General features: G+C 36.7%; 1 protein-coding gene across 5 annotated transcripts in view; it reads right to left on the reverse strand.

Annotated features, from left to right (window-relative positions):
- Positions 1-23,135, reverse strand: part of CC2D2A (coiled-coil and C2 domain containing 2A) — a 66,827-nt gene that overhangs the window by 7,489 nt on the left and 36,203 nt on the right. For 4 of the 5 annotated variants that reach the window (XM_068943341.1, XM_068943344.1, XM_068943345.1 and 1 more), the window contains 13 exons: positions 22,849-22,987; positions 22,043-22,246; positions 17,226-17,318; positions 15,133-15,224; positions 13,211-13,375; positions 11,680-11,785; positions 10,153-10,262; positions 9,940-10,036; positions 8,505-8,603; positions 5,906-6,082; positions 1,632-1,835; positions 1,051-1,140; positions 243-356 (listed from right to left, as the gene is read on the reverse strand). In XM_068943341.1, the coding sequence (XP_068799442.1) occupies positions 243-356; positions 1,051-1,140; positions 1,632-1,835; positions 5,906-6,082; positions 8,505-8,603; positions 9,940-10,036; positions 10,153-10,262; positions 11,680-11,785; positions 13,211-13,375; positions 15,133-15,224; positions 17,226-17,318; positions 22,043-22,246; positions 22,849-22,987 (1,690 nt within the window). Of the gene's footprint in view, positions 1-242; positions 357-1,050; positions 1,141-1,631; positions 1,836-2,972; positions 2,994-5,905; positions 6,083-8,504; positions 8,604-9,939; positions 10,037-10,152; positions 10,263-11,679; positions 11,786-13,210; positions 13,376-15,132; positions 15,225-17,225; positions 17,319-22,042; positions 22,247-22,848; positions 22,988-23,135 lie in introns of all 5 variants that reach the window. The other variant, XM_068943340.1, reaches the window with a different exon arrangement.

Here is a 23,135-nt window from a genome sequence, read left to right on the forward strand (position 1 = left end):
TAGAGTGGAAGCAAAGGTCTAGGAACAAAAACAGACTATACTTATACTCAGATATGCTTTCAATCTTTTCAATCTATGCTTTCATTTCTATTTTTTCACCCTCTGACAAAATAGGGTTCCAGCATCTAAACATTACTTCCCGGAAGAACATGCCAACACGAGACAATTCTATCCATTGGTGGGACCCAAAGATTTCAGAGAATAAAAATTAATACTCAGACCAAATGAAAATATCCTCTTACCTCAGGAATAGCATTTCCAATTACAAGCCAGGCCTTCTTCCCCATACCAAGAAAATAATTACACAAGAGCACAGCATGTTCTTCCTCGTCTCCCGCCAGAAGATTAAGAAATTGCTAATTGAGATACAAATAGTTATCAGTTCTGTCTTCAACTTAAAAAATTTAATAATCTTTCCTAACACTTCTGAAGCAAAGCAGGTCTTTTGTCTTCTGAGTTATTCTAAAATTTGCAGAAAAGTACTAAGATCATCAGTACGTCATCTATGATTAACTCATTACCTACTGTCATTCTACAGATGTCAGGATTTACTTGCATATGATGGAGAATGCTAAATCTCCCGCTGTCAGTCCCAGTGCTGACACTAAACGCAGTGGTTTTTTCCATAGTTCTTTGGAACTACAATGATCGACTTTAAGTCTAGTTTTAAAACCTCCATCAGTCAGCATCCCCTTAGTTGAGCTTGACAAGACATTTTGATTGTTTTTTTAAATGAAAAAACAGGAATGCCTTAAAGTATTCTTAGCACTCCGTCAATTGTAACCTATCAAAGATTAAAATTTTGGCATACCTGTATCAGGATGAGCAACTTTTCTCAAGCACTGGTGCTCAGATAAAGAAATAACGCATTCTTTGAAACAAGTTGCTTAGAAAGAAAAAGAGTCCTCACTGTCAGAGAATCTCAAAATAATTTAAGTGAGAAGGGGCCTCAAGAGCTCAGGTAGTCTAATCTGCCCACCCTCAAAAGCAGGGTTGCTGGGATGTTACGTCACAAGCAAAAGGATGAGGAACTTCTGTTACATTACTTACATCTGATGTACTCCACAAGTCACAAATTCCAGCAAAGGATACACTATCTGGCAAAAAAGGAATCAAAGCAACATATCGGGCCACCAGTTCCTGCAAGAAAACAAGACAGAGCAAGTCACTCCTCCAATTCACTACACATATGCAATAATAGCATTATTGTACTAGATCTGAAACATAGTGCTGTTTTCACAGAAGTCTTGGACAAAACACTGACTGACCTTATTATTGTAACAGCTAGCTCGTTTAGGATCTGATATCACAGACTGATATGATATACTCCCACTGAAGTTTCGCATAATTTGTCTTTTAAAGGCCAATACACATTAATTTACCTATTTCTTCAGGATGGAAGTGGAGACAAATACCCTGTTTCAGCATGATGATGATGATGCTTACTTACTGTGCATCACACATATTCACAAGAAGCTTAGCTATACAGTATGCATAAACTTATGTGCCTATCCGTGCATGCATGGATACATCCATGCACACACGTGCACACACACACACACACACATGTTCTGAAATTCATATCCCATGATATCGTTAAGATAACTTTGTTATCTTTTCTAAGCACTTACTGCTGCTGTTTGAGAACTGTTTGGGTGGGCATCAAGAAGCTCCTCCGGTGGATTCAGAGGTTTGATATATCTGGTAATAAAAACTGATTTCCCACTGAGGTCAATTACAGTTGTTCGGCACTGGCGGCTTGGAAACTTTGACGTACACTCAGCTTCATACTTTTCTGCTGCTTGGAGCAACTTCTCATCTTCTTGGGTATCAAACTTCAAAAGACAGTAGAACTTATATGAAAACAGTCTAATTTATAATTTGGAACTACTCACTATGTTTTACCTTATTTCATCATTTACAGGAGCATATAAAATGAGTATAAAATTACTTCCTAAGAGCATTTTGAAATTTCCTTATAGTATACACTTTGGCTCACAGACAGATATAAAAGGTCCAGCTAACTGAGAATCAAGCAATTTGTGTTTACTTATGAACACACATAACAACCTGTAGCTATAGCTGGCTTTATTAAAGCACTGAAAATTCAGTGGAAGATAAGCAAAGTAAAACTGCGGGGATAACATCACATATTAATTTAAAGGTGAACAGCTACAATCAAGCACCAGAACACTGAACTTACATGCTAGCCACATAACAGTCACTCCATTAAAATTGCAGTTGGGGTCAAGCACAAAATCCCAGTAATTTTTATATGACTCCTACTGGGACAAACCCCGGACAATGCCAAAAATATTTGCAGAGAAGGCCAAAGATATTTGTAGATGAATTCTTGTACATCACACTTGTCTAACATACATTGTCTAATTTTATGAGAGAATTTCCAGAAGGAAATATAGGACTCAAAAGCACACGCCTAGTTATGTAACAATGACAGTTACTTGCTCGTATGTGACCCAGGATATCATCTTTTAAAGGTCTTAAAATCAGTCAAAGTCATTTCATATCTCCTTAGACTCCCTTGTACATTTCTAATGTTTCTGAAAATTAAAGATTATTCTGCCTAATATTTTGGTTCAAAATAAACCATTTCATCTTTTGTTATCCTTTTTCTCAAATCAGCCAGTGGTGGAACTGCTGGGCAGCGTCCTGTAACAAGACCGCCAAGTCACCAGAGAAGGCAAACGGTATTGATTCTTCTCAAATATAATTAATGGCTGAAATATGCATCCTTCAGCATTTTTAAAATTTTAATTTAGCAATTCACTGCACATATTACTGATAAATAAACAACTACCATGTCAGAGTCAAATGTTACATTTAAAGTGCAAGAAGATTGCTGAATGGCTCAAATTAATCTTAAACAGTGATCAAATTAATCTTAAATTGATCAAATTAATCTTAAACAGTGAACAGCAAGAATATCTTAATTTAAATTATAAATATTGTACCTTCTTAAGCATTTCGTTCATCTACATAGAAATTCAGGAAGGACAGCAAGAAAGAGAAAAAAATGGTAAAGGAAGAAGAAAAAATGTTGTGAAATTAAACTATAAATTATGCTTAGCATGCTGAAACAGAATACATGCATTTTAAATGACTTCACTACATCAGGAACGCAAGAATAGTAACAAAGGACTGAAAAAAAAATTTAGTTTTTTGACATTTTACTCCGAACACTCTCTACGATAGGAAATCCAAACAAGGCAAAACTCAGAGTTTGCTTGTAAGTGGCAAAGACGCAGCATTTAATGCCTCTATGAGAGAATTATGAAAGAACATGAAAAGAATACGCTTAATTACACTCTTAATACACAGATCTACATGAAAAAACGTGATCCACAACTGCAACATGGTAGGGTTTTCTGATGCAGTATATAAGCTCTGTCCGTAAGTCAGTTCAGTAATTCAGCGCTCACGAGGATGGTGCTGGCAAAAAGTAGTTCCAGAAAATGACTTCTCTTACTAATCAAATACAACAGCAGCACGAATGCTAACAGGGCAAGGCGCTCTGCCTCCTCTCCATTCCCTAGCCCTCCCCCAAACGCACACACACAAAACGTACTGAATCTCAGCAATGATCCGGAGAGAATGCCAGAGTGTGAATTCTATTTGTCTTCCTGATTGACCTTGTTCCAGACTAGTACCACTCCGGTTTGTGACACGTGATGCTATTATCTGTCACTAGGAAATGAATTCCACTCACTTTTTATATAAAGTCATCAGCAAGCACTAATTCTGATGATTTCCTATCCTGAAGGTGAAAGATTCATGGGCCAAGTTGTGTGGGCAATGTCTAATGAGCAGACAGTGAGGTGGACTGAAAACGGGCTGGATGGCAGACCTCAAAGGGTTGTGATCAGTGGTGCAGTCTAGTTAGAGGCCTGTAGCTAGCGGTGTCCCCCAGGGGTCAGTACTGGGACAAGTCTTGTTCAACTTACTCGTCAATGACCTGGATGAAGGGATAGAGCGCACCCTCAGCAACTTTGCCGATGATACTAAACTGGGAGGAGTGGCTGACACACCAGAAGGCTGTGCTGCTGCTCAGAAGGATCTGTACAGGCTGGAGAACTGGGCGGAGAGGAACCTCCTGAAGTTCAACATAGGCAAGGGCAGGGTCCTGCACCTGGGGAGGAATAACCCCGGGCACCAGTACAGGCTGGGCGCTGACTGGCTGGAAAGCAGCTCTGCAGAGAAGGGCCTCTTATCAATGTGTTTAAATATCTGAAAGGAGGACATAAAGAGGATGAGGCCAGACCCTTTTTCAGTGGTGCTCAGTGAGAGGACGAGACGCAACGGGCACAAACTGAAATCCAGGAAGTTCTGTCGAAATCTGAGGAAAAGCTTTTTTACTGTGAGAGTGACTGAGCACTGGCACAGGTTGCCCAGAGAGGCTGTGGAGTCTCCTTCACTGGAGATATTCAAAAGCTGTGTGGACAGGGTGCTGGGCAGCCTATTCTAGGTGACCTTGCTTGAGCAGGGGGGTTGGACTAGATGATGTCCAGAAGTCCCTTCCAACCTCAACTATTCTGTGATTTTGGATATATTATTAGGACCTGGGATGATACCTAAGTTATCTAATCATTTAAACTACTTAACCTTAAAAGGCATCCAAGAATACATGATACTCATCTTCATTTTCAACAGTACTAAATTGTAACAATTACCATAGTATTGAATGAGAGCAAACAGACAATATGAGAGGATAAATTCCAAGACCATAATTTAATAGGAAAAAGGATTTTTAGACTGCATCATGTGATTTTATAAATCTGAAAAATGAATTACATCAAGATAAACCTTTCTCACTGATTCCAGTTCGTTTGTAGTAAATGATCAATGCCGCACTGAATTCCAAAAGAATGAACTGCTGCTGTTTGTTCATAAACAAGTTAAATCCTTGCTGGCCAGATTTCAGAATCACTGCATAATGTAACATAAAATGGCAAGAGATGTATGTGTTTTGACTATATATGAATATTGTTCGTGCAAGACACTTCTGGTTTAGCAAAAGAACTGAAAAATATAACAGTTGCTGTTTAGAAGTAATTATCTTCAAGATCTGGCAGCACCCATGAAGAAATAATAAATGCTATAATTGAATAGTACAAACATAGGAGCAAGGAAATGCTGAATTTTCTATGTTTGCACCTTCCATCTCCTTTTTATCCACTGTTCATAAATACTTGCATGAATACTTTTTAATAGAATAATAATTATGGAAGTAAATGAGAAAATTGTATGCTGACAGATAATGAAAGCAGATTTGCTTTCCATGAGCATTAGAACCAGATAACTGATAAAAGTTACCCTTCATGCTTCAAATGTCCATATAACTTAATGTTCAATCACAGCTCAGTGATAAAGCTGAAATTATGACTAACAAATCACAGATTACAGTTTTTTTTTAAAATGTCATTACATAATATATACACGCGAGAAAGCAGAGATCTCTGTTCTATAAAGTTATACTTATAGCACAAAAAAATTCATCCAAGTCCACTACCAGCAATATCTCATGTCTGGCTGATCTTAAGCAGTTTTAATAATATTTAAAAACCTCAAAGTTTAAAAGTCTGTTCAAGACCAATAAAGAAGTGAAGAAAGCAGCTTAGATTAAGAATAAACTCGTATTATTACTCCTGAAATATTAAAAGGGTACAAAAAAGTGATAAAAAACTTGCATTTCAGCATCTACTTGTGTCTAGTTAAAATATTAGTAAATCAAGTCCAATTCAACTGAACTGAGCTAAAAACTCTTGAATTAGTACACTCAGTACTTGTATTCCTGTCCTTCAGGACACTAAACATACCCATTTATATGCATCTCATGAACTGCAGCACTGGAAGCAAAAATCAGGACGCTTAGTTACTGATTAGTTACCTTTTCTCTGACTGATTCTCCAGGAACGAGCTGTGGTTCAATGGTAATAAACAGGGTTATATACGAGCCCTCGCTCAGGTTTCGCACAGAATCATAACCTCGGTCATTTCCCAGGTTCTTTTCTTTGCTGTAGCCAAGGAGGACTGGAGGAATGTCCACCTTAAAAGTACCATCAATCTATAATATATACAGAGAAATACTAATCTGTGCATATCAGTCATCCGTAACCAAAAATAACAATTCTCATAAAAGGCAAAAAAAGCAAAACTTCCTTCTCAAATACATTTAGTACGTATATTCAAATCTCTCATTTCACTGCTTTTATTTCTATCTTACTCTGAACTACAAAATAATAATATCAGATAATACGGCACATATGCTATTTAACTGTGGAGAAAACATGAGACATTTCCTGTTGCAAACAACAACTTAATTTTGACAGTGATTTCAGACTCTTTTGCTTATTATGAACACTAATATTTAACATAATGGAAATCAAACACACTAGTTCTTGGAGGAAGAAAGAATACAAGCCTCTCACCATTTTTTTTGGAAACATGCTTTTTTTTTTTTTAATATATATGTACACTGTAGGTCAACATAGAACAAGTACTTTGAAAGAAACAAAATATAAATTTTTGAAGACTAACCTCATGCAGGTAGGGTAATGTGTACTACCACACTGATGCTCTAGTCACAAAAAGCACTTATCCACAGACTCTTTCCCCACCAACAGATTATATATGATTATACACACACACACACACACACTTTATATATACATACATATGTATACATATGCATACATACATACATATCTCTCTCTCTCTCTCGACATTGAGGGGTCAACGTGAGAGCTACATACTTTACTCCTCATTCTCTAAATTCTGTAAATCTTTCGGAGCTGCTGGTGTGAGAGGTGAGAGGACAGCAAGTTATGAATGTACATGTATGTAAACACTTCTCAAAGAATATTTACAGGCGAGTAATTATTCTACTTCTGCTTTTCTGTATGTTCTTTCAGACTGTGGGAACCTCTAAGCAGCAGACTCCACAACACACTATTTACCTGGGATAATGACTCAGAGATACTGGAAAAATACAGGCTGCAGAACTACTGTCCTGAAGGGAGCACCACACCAATAGACCTTAGGAGTAACCTCATGTTTGAGTGAAGCGGAACAATGCTCAGGCATCCAACAGACGGACCCCCTTCCACACAGAAGCTGCTGATACTGCTTGAGCGCATTTGGAACTGGGCCCATTCAGCCAGCTTTCCCATGGAAAAGTGCTAGTATAGACTCACCAAACCTTTGTACCTCCCTTTCCCGTCATAAAGGGAAGATAGGGTCTTTCTGAAAGGACCTGTTCGGAAAGAGAGGGCTTGCCCCACGCTTGCTTGGGCAAGTCTCAAAACTAGAAGTATACAGCTTTAAGAGAAAAACAAGTAGATTAACCTCCTGACTTGGAGAGAATTCAGACATCTAGGCAAAATTTTATGTTGTTTAAAACACACAGCGTGTGAACCATCAGCCACAAATGCCAGAGTCTTCTATCCTGGCTGAGATGACTGTTATCAGGAAGGACATGTACAGTGCAAGACGAACAGGTGACCAATGACTCACTGGGCTCACTCATCAAACATACAAGAATAAAGTTAAGTTTTGATGAGAAGACTCTAAACAAACCACTCAGAAATTTTGCTGCATTATAGTATAACAGGATGAAGAAATGCGTCATTTGCATGAAATGTAATTGCTAGATGCACCTTGATCTAACTGCTGAACTAATCAGACTTTTTCAACTTTAGTAAGAAATCCTGTTCACATGCAAATGATCTGTAATGCTGGGAAGAACTGTGCAGGCACTCCCACTTTGCCCAGGGACTCTCAAACAGCAAAGGCAAACTGCAACACCTCCTCAAAGAGCGAGTCAGGAATGCATCTGACAGGAACCTTGGAGCTAGTCTATTTTACAACAGAACGACTGCTATACTAACAAGAAGCATGAAGAACAGAAGTTCACCTTGGTTGTTGATAATCCTTAAAGATGGATTACAGCCTTTGTCCTTCACCATCTATTGGTAAGCAATCTGTTAAAGCATTTGAGCCTGCCCATTAAGCTGCAAAGGGCTGTGAGCAAGCACACCACTCAGGTGATTTTCAGGCCCAATGCATTAGTTCTACAGACAGAACATTTCCCTGCAAAGAGGAAAAGATCTTGCTCGTCCTTGTTTATTGACCTATAACGAGGGTCACATTATCTGACATTGTCTGCATAGGATGGCCAAGGATTTATAAAAAGAAGGCTAGGTCTTCTTACTACTCATCTCTTACTTAAGTCAATGTAAACTTCATTCTATGGGAGACCAGAGCCCTCCAGCATTCAAATTCATTGACTGACCTCCCAAGTTGAAGATAGCATCTATTATTAGTGATCTAGCAGAAGCAAGCGGTGATCTAGCAGAAGCAAGCGGTGATTAGACATACACTGTTCAAAATTTGTCCGCAATGAAAAGAATCCCATGCTTTCTTTAATCCCAAGACAATTATGTTTTTGTAATGCCTGTTGTTCTGTATAATGTGTTACTGACACTTACCCTTGCTTGAAAATATATGGTAGTAAATGGAATCTTAATATATCCCAGCCAGTGTCTCTCAACACGAGTGTGGATTCCACCTCCTCTTTCAGGATCATCCTATTAACAAGTAGCCTAATATAAAACTTTATAAGAAAATTTCATTTCCTTTAACTTAGCCAATGGTTTCATCAAGGCATTAATAAAAATTCTATATTGTTTTAATACTTTAATTTACTATAAATGTAAGTTCAGTTACCAATAAGGCAATGATTATTCTGCGTGCTTTTTAAGCTTGCCAGATGCTGAACTAACACAGAAAAGTCGCAGTCCATAATACAACGTGCTTACGCTTCAGGATTCGACTCCTGTATAACTTGCGATGGAGAACTCAAAAACCTGACAAAGCATTCACTAGAGTCTTCCCAGACAAAATACATTAAGCTCTAATCCTCCAATGAAATGTTTTACTAGGGTTTAAAAAGACCTTTTGAAATTAAAGTTATATGACATCTAACTAATCTCCATTGATCGGACGCATTGTCTCCACGTGTACTGCCGTTCAATGATTTCCAAATCTAAAATCATCAAGTTTGAAAAAAGAAAAAAAATAAATAAAAAGAAAAAAGATTTCTCTAAATGCTAGAGTGACATCTGAGTTTCAGCCTGGATTGTTCCTCCTTCTGCTTCATCAGATATCATGCAAGTTTTGACGGTAAAATCCTGCTCTCGGTGAAATGTGTGCGTTATTTCCTTCTGGGTGACACTTTCAGTGCTGAGTGCTGCTATTTTTATGTATGCTGAGCTCACTGGGAAAACTTTCACAGGTTTCAACAAGGAGAGGAGTTATGCCAGTAACTGGGAGCGTATAAAAGTTTCTTTTTACTAGTATTTGCTATTTTTTATCTCATTCCAAAAATTCAATATGAATAATGAAAAGGTGTTTTCTATACCAAACAGCTTGAAAGAACAGGATGAGACAGAACATAAAAAAAGGCAGTTAATCCAAAATACACCCACTGAGACAATTCATCTAGAGTTTAGTAAAAAATGCTGACTTAAGTTTAAGAGGAGTAGAATTCAGATTACTATCCACGAGCTATATGTTGCCTTTCAATTTTAAGATCTTCAATACTATTAAAGATATCAGTAAGACAGGCTGATATACACATGTGCAAGTTTAGCAGCAGATTATATAGTACAACCTTTATACTGTTAATCTTTGTAAAAAAAATAAAGACTGCCCCCTAGAACAAACTTAGTGTTGATTAGATATAACATAGGAAGGAATGACAAAGAGAGAAAACACTGTCAGAGGAGAGTGAGAGATACTGCACTGAAGTCTTACTCTGTCAGCTTCAAAAATTTTATACTATTCCATAATATACTTGATACTAAACCTATTGAAACTAATACTTTAATATATATCAACAACGTCCTCCTATTATGAACCCACCTCTCCAACATCATGAAGTACTTCGTCAAAAAGATTAATGAACACTTCATCCTTCACTGACTGCAAACTGTGGGTGCTGTAGTCACCATTAGGGGCTCTGGTAAGGTTAAAAAAACCAAAATGATTCGAACAAAACAGGAAAACTTGAGCATGTCTGCATTCTGAAATTGAATTACTATTACTCAGAAATGATTTGGTTTCAATTTGCCATACCTAAATGGAAGCTCAAGTTCCTCATTCCAGTTGGGGTTGGGACCCTCTGCTGTTGTTGTCCGGCAGACAGTTCGCTGAAAAGAAACTTCTACAAAAGGACGAACTGAAACCTGTAAAATGTGATCAAAACAAAGGAAAATAGACTTCTATAACAATATATAACATATTAAATTATCAATTTGCAATGGATTTAGAAAAATAAAAACATACTTTGGGGAGGTCAGGCTGGTCCTGCTCAGATAAAAACACTTCAATGCACCTTAAAAATTTTGCACTTCCAGGTTTTTAAACACTTAATGATTTTTTAATTTATTTTAACGTTAGCATTTCCAAAAAGCGATGGTGTGTATATATGCACGTGTATTTTGAATACACACTAAACCCACATTTTTCCCCCAAGACTGGGGAAACTACTGGCTAATTAATCAAAGAAGGTAACCAAAACAGAACATGTGATCCAGGCATCAGTGGAAAAAAGTGCATTTTTATCCCCTTATCTATAAATCCAGGACACCTACTGCTACAATCCTGGTTGCGTCTGAAACTAGCCCTTCATGCTATTTAATACAGATAAGCAACTTTTAAACTAGACAAAACAAACCCCTGATGTGATTAAAAGTACCTTAATGGAACATTTCATTAACAGTTAAATGCATGTGGCAGAACCCTTTCTACGTTTCAAAAAGCTATAGTTTTGAAGTAAAGTCGTAAGAAAAACAGAAACAAAAATGAAAGAACTTCCATCTTTCTTCAGAAGCATGATGAATTTAGTTCTCTACAGCAAGCAAAAGTAGTTTCCGTATCAGTCCTAAGACGGCAAAGAGAGCAACGGGCCCAAAATTCAGGCTGCAAAAATGGCTATAACCAGATGCCTACAGAAGACTAAGAACAGAGCAGATATATATTTTCCCCTATGACTCTTCCAGACTTGAATCGTCTTCAGATGAAGGACTTTCCTAAGCCTGTAATGATTTTTCCATTTGGTAATTCCAGACAGAGAACTTTCAAATACTTGCCCAACGTCCACTTCAATATAAGCAAATCTCTAATATCTACAATACACGTAAGCAGCTTCCCTGGGCACCTACTAACTGCTGCATGAAGAACCACTTTCTTTTGTTTGTTTTGAACCTTGCTCCTTCCCGCTTCATCTGAGGATCCATAGTCCTTGTACGGAACAAGCTACTACACAGTCAATCTCTATCCACCCTTTCCCTATTATTCATAATTTTGGGCATCGCTATCATAGTCCTTCTTCTCCCCTACTCCCAGTTACTGCCATTCTGGTTGAAAAGTCCTACCGTTGTTCACTGTACAGTAGCTATTCCCTATTTTGACATCATTACTGCCCTTCTCTGAACTGTTTCCAGCTTTATTCTATCTTTTTGGAGCTCCGGGAACGGGCAAGCCAATCTCACTAGTAAGATACCTTTTTGATGGTAAATGTTACTGCCTGTGGAAAAGTGGAATGCTCACAACTTCATATAAACAAATGACTGTTGTGATTTTGTCAGTTTTATAACATACCTGGTTGAACACCCAATCTATGTTCTCGCCTGGGCTCTGAGCTGATGGAGAGGCCGCAAACATTTCATTAAAGGACCTTGACTGTCTAGATGGTTGCTGAAGTTTGCTAGGAGAGGAAACAGACAACAATAAGAAAAGGCAGAGAACATATTACTAAGTATGAATCCCTCCTATCATATATTAACTATACAAAATTATGAAAACGCTTCTGACATTTTTATGTCATGACTTTAACCTAGGAAACATATTTATCTGGTCAAAGAACAAGAAAAGCAAGTGTGTAGCTCTTGTAAGCCTCACTGTAAAAATGTGTTTTGTGCCTGAAGGCTCACTTTTCTAAAGACTTCATAAACCCCAGATTTTCTTCGCCCTCCCCCCCACCATCTCCATGTGCTACAGATTTTTCAATTTAAGATGAATCCTCACAGAATTCATAAACAGTGTAGACTTCATGGTATCCAGGCAAGACCTCTATGGCAAAATTAGACCCATAGGAGTATTAAACAGTCAGTTATCCATGAATGAAAAAATAAATCTAAGTATACTTATTTGTATACTGCTTCCCTGTAACATTTTTGGTAGTAACACCAAAGTAGAGATTATAAAAGAATATTTGTTCAACTTGATAAAGCAGCTCAAAATAAGAACTGGCCTAATGCAAGAAGATTGGCAGGGTTTTTTGTTATTTTTGTAATACTGACAATGAGTTGAAGTTTCATCTTCCTTTCCTTTTCATCAAGATGTTTCTAATATGAACTGTTTATTTCTCAGCGTGAATTTATTTACAGAAATCCAGCAGAACCTTTATTATAGTAAATAGATAAAAGAACAGCAGGCGCTAAATTCTGTACGCACAATAATTAGTTGGCCTGAAAATAACTGAGTTAAAAGCAAAGTATATTTGTTTTCAGTGAGAGAATGCTGTGCTAATACATTGCTGGCGGAACTGAATCAGAATTGTTCAGAACAAAGTCAAGTATCTCTACATGACACAGCACTGTGCAGTGCAGGCATTTCCTTAATATACCTGAAGGTAAGGGTCACACCTTTAAAATTAACCAGAGTCAAATTAGTCTCAATCCACTGATTTAAATAAAGGGTTCATAAAGGCAAAGGCTAACAGATTACACTGAAGAGGCTAACACAGTATCTCACAATGAAGAACTGGATTTTTTAAAATACTTATTTTTAATATTTAAATATTGGGTAAATATCGGGTATAAGTAGTAGGCTTTTTTAAGGTATAATTTATCTGTTACCACCAGTCGCGCAACATTGTCAAAGCAGTAAATTATCTTCCAGCCATTTTCTCCTTCCTGAATTTAGCAGGTACTGATAAACGTTCATATTATTCTAAAAGCTTACAAAACAATAGAACTGTAGTCTTAAACAACATAAATGTCTATATGTTTTTATCACAGGGATCAAAACAACACATGATGCTGAATTTCAGTACGAGTTACTTCAAAAGTCCCTAAAACAGTTGAAAACAGAAGATAAATCTGTATTAAAAATAAGCTTTTAAACATACCTCCCTGGTTTTCTCACTGGAATGTCATAAGCTCTGATGATGTTCACTAACAGTTTTATGTCTCCATCTGATAAATTCTGGGCTGTAACCTTCTTTCTTTCTCTCCTTCTTGGCTTTAGCGGTCGTCTTGGCTCTGCCAGTTTGAAAATGCTGAGTCCCAAAATACTAATAATCATAAAACAGAGATTTAGTCATTTTTGCACAGGATCCAGAATTCTAGTGTTTCCATGACTCACATGCAAATTATGCACTAAAAAAAAAAAAAAAAAAGGAAATATATACTCCTGTTAATGCCACAGAAAACTCTATGAAATGTCAAATTGTTTCAATTGTTTAGTAGCACATGACCCAGTTGTGTCCTATATTTCATAAATTCTAATTCAAATGTGCAAAAAGGATTTTTTTCAAAACTAGGTAAAATACGAATGAGACAACTGGACAACTTCAAGATAGATCTAAACTACCATGCTACAAATAAGGTATCTAGTAGATGACGACCAGTGCGAAATAAACAACAACAACAAAATCTAATTTCACAGCTACATACAACAAACAATAGGCTACAGAAAGGAAGCAGAATGAATATGCCACAACATACCCTGGACCCTCAGAACTTATAACCCAAGGCAAAGCAGAACCAAAGAAAAAAAAAAAAGATGAAAAGAATAAAAAACAGATGTATTTTTTGTACATCACTGATGTCAACTTTAAAAATGACAGAAGACATTTCAAAATCTACTTTAAAAACTAAGAGCTGATCGCAGCATTTTGTTATATATAATTTAAAGGTTACATTAATTGCTGTTAAAATTATAAAGAACTGTGAGCTACTGAAATATTAGGTACTTTAAACAAATATTAGATACTTTAAACAAATCAGATTATTACCCACATATTAAATCAAATATACAAACTGATTGGCAAATAGTATCCAATATGAATTAGCATTCATGATAAAATATCAATAAAGCATTTGATTTTAAAGAACTTCAAAAGCTGATTACAGTCTCGCTTGGATTTTTCCATTCTGTAACACGAAAAAACTGAACTTTTAAAAAAAAAAGGGGGAGAAAGGGAGCAAGTCTCCATTTCTCCAGCAGATGGGACTGTTTAGATTTATACTGTTGATTCTAAAAGCTTAGGTCATACTTTAGGGTGTGATGCTTTTAGTGAACACAAGCAACTTCTGCAAGAAAAAAAAAAAAAACATAATTTGTGACCTATTTACTTAAACAAATTTTAAGCAAACAATGCTAATTAAGAATCATTTATGTGGTGGTAATCCAGAAAGGTCAAAATGAACAAGTATGGAATTTGGAACAAAAATTCAAAGAAGATGTATAAGCAATAAAACCAATACATAATAGTCTGACAAGAAAAAAAGACACTATTTCCAAAAACTGTTAACATTTCTTAAAGTAAACAGTGTATGAAGATATCCAGCAACAGCATACGAAAATACATGAGATAAAGTAAACAAAATCCTTGATTAAATTTTATTCCACATTATTTGCTGGGCATATGCACTGACTCAAAGAGAGCACCACCTGTACAACCAAGGCCATTATCTCTGATACTTCTGTGATAACTGGAAATCATTCACTGTGGCACCACCTAGGGCTCTGCTCAGCTTATCAAATCACATCCTGATGCATTATATCATGCTAAAGCGTATTTATATACTATCACATTACTACTGCCAAAGATGGACTTTTTTCCTCAAAAAAAAGAAGTTTTGATACACATTTTTATTCAAGCATTGTACTGGCAGAGGTATACACAGTACTTGGAAAACTACAGATTATACTAAATATAGAATAACATTGAAAAGTCACTCACCTCAATATACTTTGCAAAAAAGGATCAGAGATGGTTTTAAATTAATTACTTTGATTTAGAACCAATATAGATAGCTCCCTTACCCCAGGCTGGGAATCTCCTCTTCATTGACGAGGTCAGAGAGAAGGAAATGGTGTTTTGCTACTAGGAAACGGTTTATTACTGATTCTCGAACCTGTGGATGGTGGGGAAGAGAGAAAAAAATTACACTTTTAATCCAAAAATCACTGTAAATACTTGCACTCTGTCATTCTGTCTACTAAGAACAAATAAAAAAGCCCAAATACACATTCTTTCTCTTTTCCCACTTTTAGAAGACTCATGGTCAAGGTAAGTTTTCTTTCCAGCAGTTACTTCTTCAGAACATAATACAAACTCATTCTACGAATACAGTAATTTCTATAAGAAACATACAAGATACCCAGATGTAGGAATACACAAAAGCATACAATCAGAAAAAGAAGTTTTAGTTGATTCCAGCAAAAAAGGAGTTCATAAGCACAATCAAAACAAATGACACCGAACAAATGAGAAAATAAACGACACCAAAAAATATCCTTTTTGGGCACCTAAATGAAGTTACAGAAAAGGCTGTGAACAAATCTATATGGTATTAATTATAGGGAATGAAGGCAATCTTCTGGACTGCAGGATAGTCAGTGAGCCATATTTTACAAATACTATGATTTCAAATAAATATATTTTTTAAAATCCTCAATTCCTTTCATTTCTATGCTGAAGTGATAGACTGAAGCACAGAGATCAAAGTCTTCACCCTTCTCCCAAAAACTATGTTGATGCAGACTGAAAGAGTGATATCTTTATCATTTTTTCGTCATAAGTCTAGTAAAGCCTTTATATACTATTTTAAAATCAGTGTTGTAAGAACAATAACAATTTTCCGTAATATATCTTCTTTAATTCTTGTCAAAGTCTTTACTAACATATGAAATATTCCTTTGGGGGAAATGACAGGCTTAAAAAGATCACATTTCAGAGTGACCTGAATTTCAGATCTGATGTGAGCAATCTAATTTTTAAGCACATCTGACAATTTATGAAAGTGTCAAATATCAGTGTGTTATTTATGTAAGACTGACTTGTATTTCATCTGAAAAAAATGACAAATATAGGTACTATAATGCATGTTACTCTGTAATACAGTACTATTATTCAGCATACTGTACAAACAGCATTTTTAAGTACACATCTAAATACCACGCAAAGCATAAGAGGCTGACACAGACTTGAAAGCTTCGTTAAAAACTTTTGATATTACCAATTCAGATCCGGGCTTTAGCATTTACCTGGACTCGACTGGAAGATTTAATCGCTCTCCATTGTCTTTGATTCTTTTATGAACCAGTATTTCTAACAGGCAATGTGTTACATCTCACATCAAACCAATCTTATTCTCATATTCATCTTGGACATTTGCCAGCTAGCCAAAAATTTGTTATACCTTTCAGTTTTTCCAGTACTGGTAAATCCACAGTCATGCTTTTATCACTCCCTACTTTGCCAAAATACTCTGAAATTGCAAACATTTCCTGGATACGTGACCAACATTTCCTCAGTTTTTTTCACTAAGGATTAAAAAGAATGCCAACCTAACAGAATGAACAGATTAAGAACAACAATTAAGCCAAGATAAGGGGGAGATGATAATCCAACAATGAAGGTAACGTGATGGAAGATATGCCCTCTGCCTTAGGCCACAGGACAAGATATACTCTCTGCATTGCATTGCATTAAATGATTCAAAACAGTGGTTAGGGCCACTCTCCCAGAAATAATTTCAATTCTTAATGGCAAAAAGGGAAGAAGGGGGAAATCAGTGAATACCTGGGACACAGCAGTACCTTAAAGGAAGAAAGTCTCTAGGACACTGGAGTGAAAAATAACTTATAGAACAGCTAAGACAATCCAGAATGTCTTCTCATTCTGAGTACTGTATCTTTTTCAAGCACATTAAATCAGGTATGCTCAAACCTCTACCTGTTTGATTAGACCTCTTTCAGGACTAACTTGGCATTCTGAAGACATCTGTAGGTCATGTTTAGGGATGAACCAATTCTTAATATTCATGCAAAAAAAAAAAAAAAAAAAGAAGCATCCACGCATAGTAACAACGCATGGCTTAAAGAAATATAGATTCACATTTTTTGCAGCTTACCTTCTGTAGATAGTTGGCAACAATTGCTCTGTGTGCATCTAGGTAATGTTTGCTGTCAATCACATCCCTCTCACATAGTCTTTTCTCATAGTCCTAAAGATATTTACCAAAGTTTGTGATTTGCTATATATATCCAGTGCTTTATTACATACAAGAAAAATGGTTAATATTTCATTAACATATAAATCAGAGTACACCAAAACAGGTGTCAGAAGTTTAGAAGCCTGTTCTTAATGCTGAGGTATACAGCAATAGCACTGCCTAGCTTCTATGAATGAAGACAAGAATTCCATTATGTTATGCGATTCATGTGGCTTAAATTACTAAAAATAACTTTGAAAATTTTCCTCTCCTTTTTTTTTTAAAGCTGGACTTTGCCCTGCTGCCATAAAGTGAAATCCCATTTGAACTGGAAATGGTTCGTCTTCCTGCAGCTGCAATAGGGAGAGCCCTTTATATACAGAAGTGATGCAGTCTTCATGGAAGATGGGCTGAAATTTGAACTGCCTTTTAATATATATAACTAGTTTTCATAAACACTGTAAGGCACTTTGCTTGTGGGAGATTTTGCTGAGAAACAATTAATGAGCTATTTTTAAGCTATATTCAAGAAACAGAGAGATTTAATAGCACCATAAAATCTTCAGTTATATACAGTAAGAAAGTGAAGACTCTTTAATCATCTAGTATGTGGGATTTCGCTTTGCCTGACATTTGATAACAGAGTCTGTGAAGTCTAACTGATGGACTGAGGTGAATATTGGTAACCTCCACAAGAAAAATTTTCAGCAGAAGCACTTGGCTCATGCAGAAAATTTTGGTGAAGGAGTAGTTCTCAGGGTCGTAGTCACTCTTCTGGTGCACCTCTGAACTACAATGAAAGTGGTACTGACAGATGCAACTCTTCTTCAAAGAATTTTGAGAGGTTGAAGAAAAATGCCTCATAAATTAAGGAAACGTTACAGCTGACTGAAATTTTCAGATGGAAAAGGGACTCTTAGTTTTTGCAGACAAAATATGGAACCTAGAAGTCCAGGGAGACTTCCAGGATCTGTAGCTCCATGGCAGTCTGCAAATAAAGTTGGTTTTAGAACCATAGATCCTAGGTACCATATAGCAGCTACACAGCGAAACTGATCTTCCTTTCACTCTGTGACTGTTGATACTTCAGAGAACATCAATTTTCCCCTGAGATAAAGGGACCTGGAAGCAAATTAATTTCTGGAAACACAGCGTTTCATTATTTTAGAAATAAAGCTATATCTGACTTTTCAGTGCATAGGAAATATTGGTGGTTTTGAACTACTTCAGTTCAGACCAGAAAAAAAAGTAAAACAAGGACAGTTCTTCTGAGCCAGAAATCTTAATTTTTAGGTAGATCGAATCATGACTAGGTTAGAAGTCCAATGATGGAACTGAACATCTAATACACGCACATGCATTATGTCCTTCAGAAATTTCTTTACTGCGAACTGAATCACTAATCATTAACATTCTTTTCTGTTAATATCAAAAGAACTTTTAAAAGAAATAGGGGGCTATCATGAATTTCTGATAAATCAGATATTCAGAAACAGACTGATTGGTCCCGACTCTGCTGCTGAGCACCCCAAATTGAAATGCTTCCCCTTTGACATAAGATTACTTGTAATTGCTTTATTTCTGTTAGTGCATCAAAACATTCTGTTCATTCCATAAATATCTAGTCTTGAATTATCAAAAACCTATGGCCATGTTGCCAGGTTCATCAGGTATGGATGACAGCCTCTTTCGCCCCGAGACAATGCATCTGTGGTCACAGAGAGATTTTTATGCTTAAATCAGGAAGCATGACTGAACGTGAGTATGTGGTGTTCAAGGAGCCAAAAATACAAAGCAAAAGGTGATTTCACAGTAGTACTGGATGTTAGTACTGCAGACCGTGAAAAAAACATTGGATAGGACAGGTAAAATAATCACTTGGGGAAACACACACTGAGAAAGAAAAGTAGAAGCTAATTTTATGGCATAATAACGGGAACGTGCATGATCAGAGTTAGATATGACTACAGATTTTGTCATTTAGAAATATAAGTACAATATAGATTGAAAATATCACTACTGTCACTAGGTAGATGTAGTTATTCCTGGTTGGGATAACCTGAGGAAGTATGGATTTGCATGGACTGAATGGACTGTTAGGTGAGTTGAAAACTGGATGGACAACTGAGCTCTAACAGCAGTGATCAACAGCGCAATGTCCAGCTGGTGGCCTGTAGTACCCCTGGGGTTGATAGTAGAGCAGTATTACTCAGTAACTTCATTAACAACCTGAATGAGAAGACACAATACACCTTCAACAAATTAGCCAATAATACTAAATCAGGGAGAGTGGTTAGTGTAACGAATGATGGAACAACAATTCAGAGGGCTCCTGATAAACCAAGACTAGAACAACTGAAATCTCAATGAGGAAAAGTCAAAATTCTGCATCAAGGGTGGAATAACCCCCCACGCTGATACAGACTGAAAAGCAACTAGCAGAATGTAAGTCATACTGAAAAGAACACGGGGGTTGTGGTGGATGCCAGGTTTAACATAAGCTAACAACGTGTTCTCTGTGAAACACGGCTAACCATCCTCAGGGCTACGTTAGGGGTTGCATGGCCTACAGACCAGGGTAATTATTAGCCCCCCGAGCTTGGCACTTGTGAGGCCATATCTGAAATACTGTGTCCAGTTTAAGGAGCGTGTGGAGAAACTGGACAGGGTCCACTAAAAGACTACTAAGACATCATCAGAAGCCTGCAGTACATGACATACAAGAAGAGGTCAGAAACCAAGAATAATGTAGATTGGAAGAAACCTCTGGAGGTCATGTGATCCAACCCTTCACTCAAAGTAGGGAGAGCTTAGCTCAAGATGCTCATGGCTTTTGATAGTTAAATTCCGAACGTTTTAAGGATGGAGATTCTACAAACTTGCTGGACAACCTGTTCTAGTGTTTAAATACACTTCTTGTGAAAAAAATTGTTCATATTAACTGACTGGAATTTCCCTTGGTATAACTTGTGTCCATTGCCTCCTGTCCTATCACTAAATACCTCCGAGAAGAGTTCAGCTCTGTCTTCTCTGTACCTTCCCATAGGTATTTGAAGACAACCATCAGATCCACCCTTAGCCTTGCCTTCTTAAGGCCTGAACAAACCTACTTCTTTCATCCTCTCCTTGCATGCCACGTGCTCCAGCCCTGAGGACATTTTGGTAACCCTGTGCTGGACTTGCTACAGCATGTCAGTGTCCTCCTTGCACTGGAAACCCCAAATCTGGAGAAAGGGTTGGACTTGGTCTGATCAGGAAAAGATTAAACAGCAATCCAGTATCTACCCGCAACTATTTGAAGTCGGGGGAGCCAAGCTCTTCTCTCTATTGCCAGAAAAATGTAACAAGGGACATCGGCCACTAAATATAGCCTGGAAGGTTCAGGTTGGACACAAGGAAGAAAATTTCAGTAGAAGGGTAGTGAAGCACTGGAACAGGTCATCCAGAAAGCCTGTGGAATCTCTCCTTTACAGCTTTTCAAGACTTGGTTAAACAAACACATAGCTGACCTCATCTAGCGCTGGCAACACTCCCACCACTTCAGTGGACAGCAGAACTAGATGACCTCCAAAGAGCCCTTCCAAACAATATTTGCATGATTCCAGGGATTTTCAGATTCCTAGAATTCCAAATTGCTAGTGAACCAAGTAGGAGCACTACCATTTAAATTTAGTTTTGGCTAGAGTAAGGACATTAAAAAAGATCACGTTATATAAAATGAACTTGGAATGAGTGATCATGGGTATATTCAATTTACCCTAGATGGAAAAAACAATTCTTTAACTATGTTTTTCAATTTCAGAAAATAAAATGAAAGGAACAAAACTAATCAGTAAAATCAGCTGGACCAAAAGTGCCCATTAAAAATGGCAGTACATCTTCAAATAAAAGATACAAAACCAATCTGGAATTGAAAAAGGAAAAAAAAAATATTGTGAAGACCTGGAACCGACTGAATTAATAAATACCTTTTAAAAAAATACATAATCCAAAAGAAATGGAAAAAAGGAATTCTTCAAAGAAATTTATGCCAGGGAAAGTAGGGATAAAATAGCAGTTGCTAGAATCCAGGATGATTCTGACCCTGCAAAGGCAACAAACACACTAAAATGCTGCTTAGCCACATAAACTGCTAAAGAACAAAAGAATGGGTGACTTAACGCTAATAATGGAGTTGAGATTAAAGATTATTGAGCCAGGACCCAAGGAATAAATGTACACCTTGCATTTCAGTAAGTTAATGCACAGTTGGGCAAGGACAGGGTAAGCTAATTGGAACAATGTACTGAGACAGAAATTCCTACATCCGGTGTTCAAGTAAAACTTGAAAAGGTTTTAGTTCTTGCTAGCTTCATTGATTCCACCACTCTCCATAGAAGGGGCTCAAAAGTAAACAAGCCCAGGTCTGAATTACCTTTGCATTACCGTTCTGTATTTGAAGTCACCTTCAAATGAATCTTCTAAGATTCGTGCCTACAGCAGTTGCTGTATTTTATTTTTCTTCCTCCACAGTATAGCTGTGTAAGTATTTAATTGGAAGGAAGCTATTCTCATTAGAGTACGATAATAGTAGAAAAGATGGAAGGAGTGAAATTCTCTTTTTTTTCCCCCGTATCAGCACAACTGTACATCGTTTAAGGGACCAAATGAATATACTACAAGTTATAATATTATTGACATTAAAACTAGAAAAAAAGTAAGATATTTTACTAGAGAACATACTTCAAATAACTTACCTGGAAGAGTTTTTCACTGATTTCTCGTTCATGCAAAGGGACTTGCTTATAGTTTCGAAACTCGGCCACTTCCGCGTTTCTGAGCTGCAAGAGTCGAAATCTCTTTGATCTATTAAGTTCCTCCTCGGAAACAAAATTAAATTCTTGCTGCAACTGTTCCAGTCTGAAGAAATCGGGAACATGTGCCTCTCCACTAGTGGCAACCTAAGTTAGACAAGTAACTATCAGCATTTTGATATCAAGCAAGAGAAGTCTATAATACACTTTAATACACTTTCGTTAGACTTAAACATATATTGCAAGGATGTTCATTTTAAGTAAAAGCAGTTAAAATGGATCAAGCAGAGAATGAAAGGCTATATATTTAAAAGCAGATTTTCGTTAAGTAAAGTGCGTAAGAATATATACTTAAGGAATATATTTAGTAGAATACTAAAATTCTATTTCCCCTTAATTTAAATAAAATATCAGAGTGGGAACATTTTAACAGAGTAAACTTGGAAGCTCTCCTGTAAAAGTGATTCATTTACGCAACTTCAGTTCCTAACTTCTACAATACACTAAATCTCTTCATACAGCTCCCACTAACGAGCAATTACCTGTTTAATATGTACGAGTACATTGGGAATGCTCATGCCATCTAAGAAAACACAAAACTCAAATCCTAGTTTTTTTAATTCATAAATTAATCCATTTGAATAATTCCATATATCAGTTTTTCATCACTGGAATACTACTGCATTAATAAATCCATATTTTTATAGCCATTTTACTTCTAGCCCTACAGCTCTGTAAAAGCCACTTACCGTGATCAGCTGCATCAGAGCTGCATTGTTTGGGTCGTTTGGATCAAGTTTTGCTTCTGCTGCCCACTTAGCTAATTTCTTCATGTCAGTTAAGCCTGATGTGCCAATGGATGCAATGGCATCAATATTTTTTAAAGCGCTACAAAGACAGAATTGATATCAGATGATTCTATGCGAAGTAGATATGACTTTGCAATAGGAAAAAAATATTGAAACAATTTTGGGGGGGAAAAAAACCCCACCACATCTTGAATAGTAAATTCCACTATGCCAAAGGTATCATTCCC

This window comes from Struthio camelus, chromosome 4 (assembly GCF_040807025.1).
Source record: "Struthio camelus isolate bStrCam1 chromosome 4, bStrCam1.hap1, whole genome shotgun sequence".
NCBI classification, from domain to species: Eukaryota; Metazoa; Chordata; class Aves; order Struthioniformes; family Struthionidae; genus Struthio; species Struthio camelus.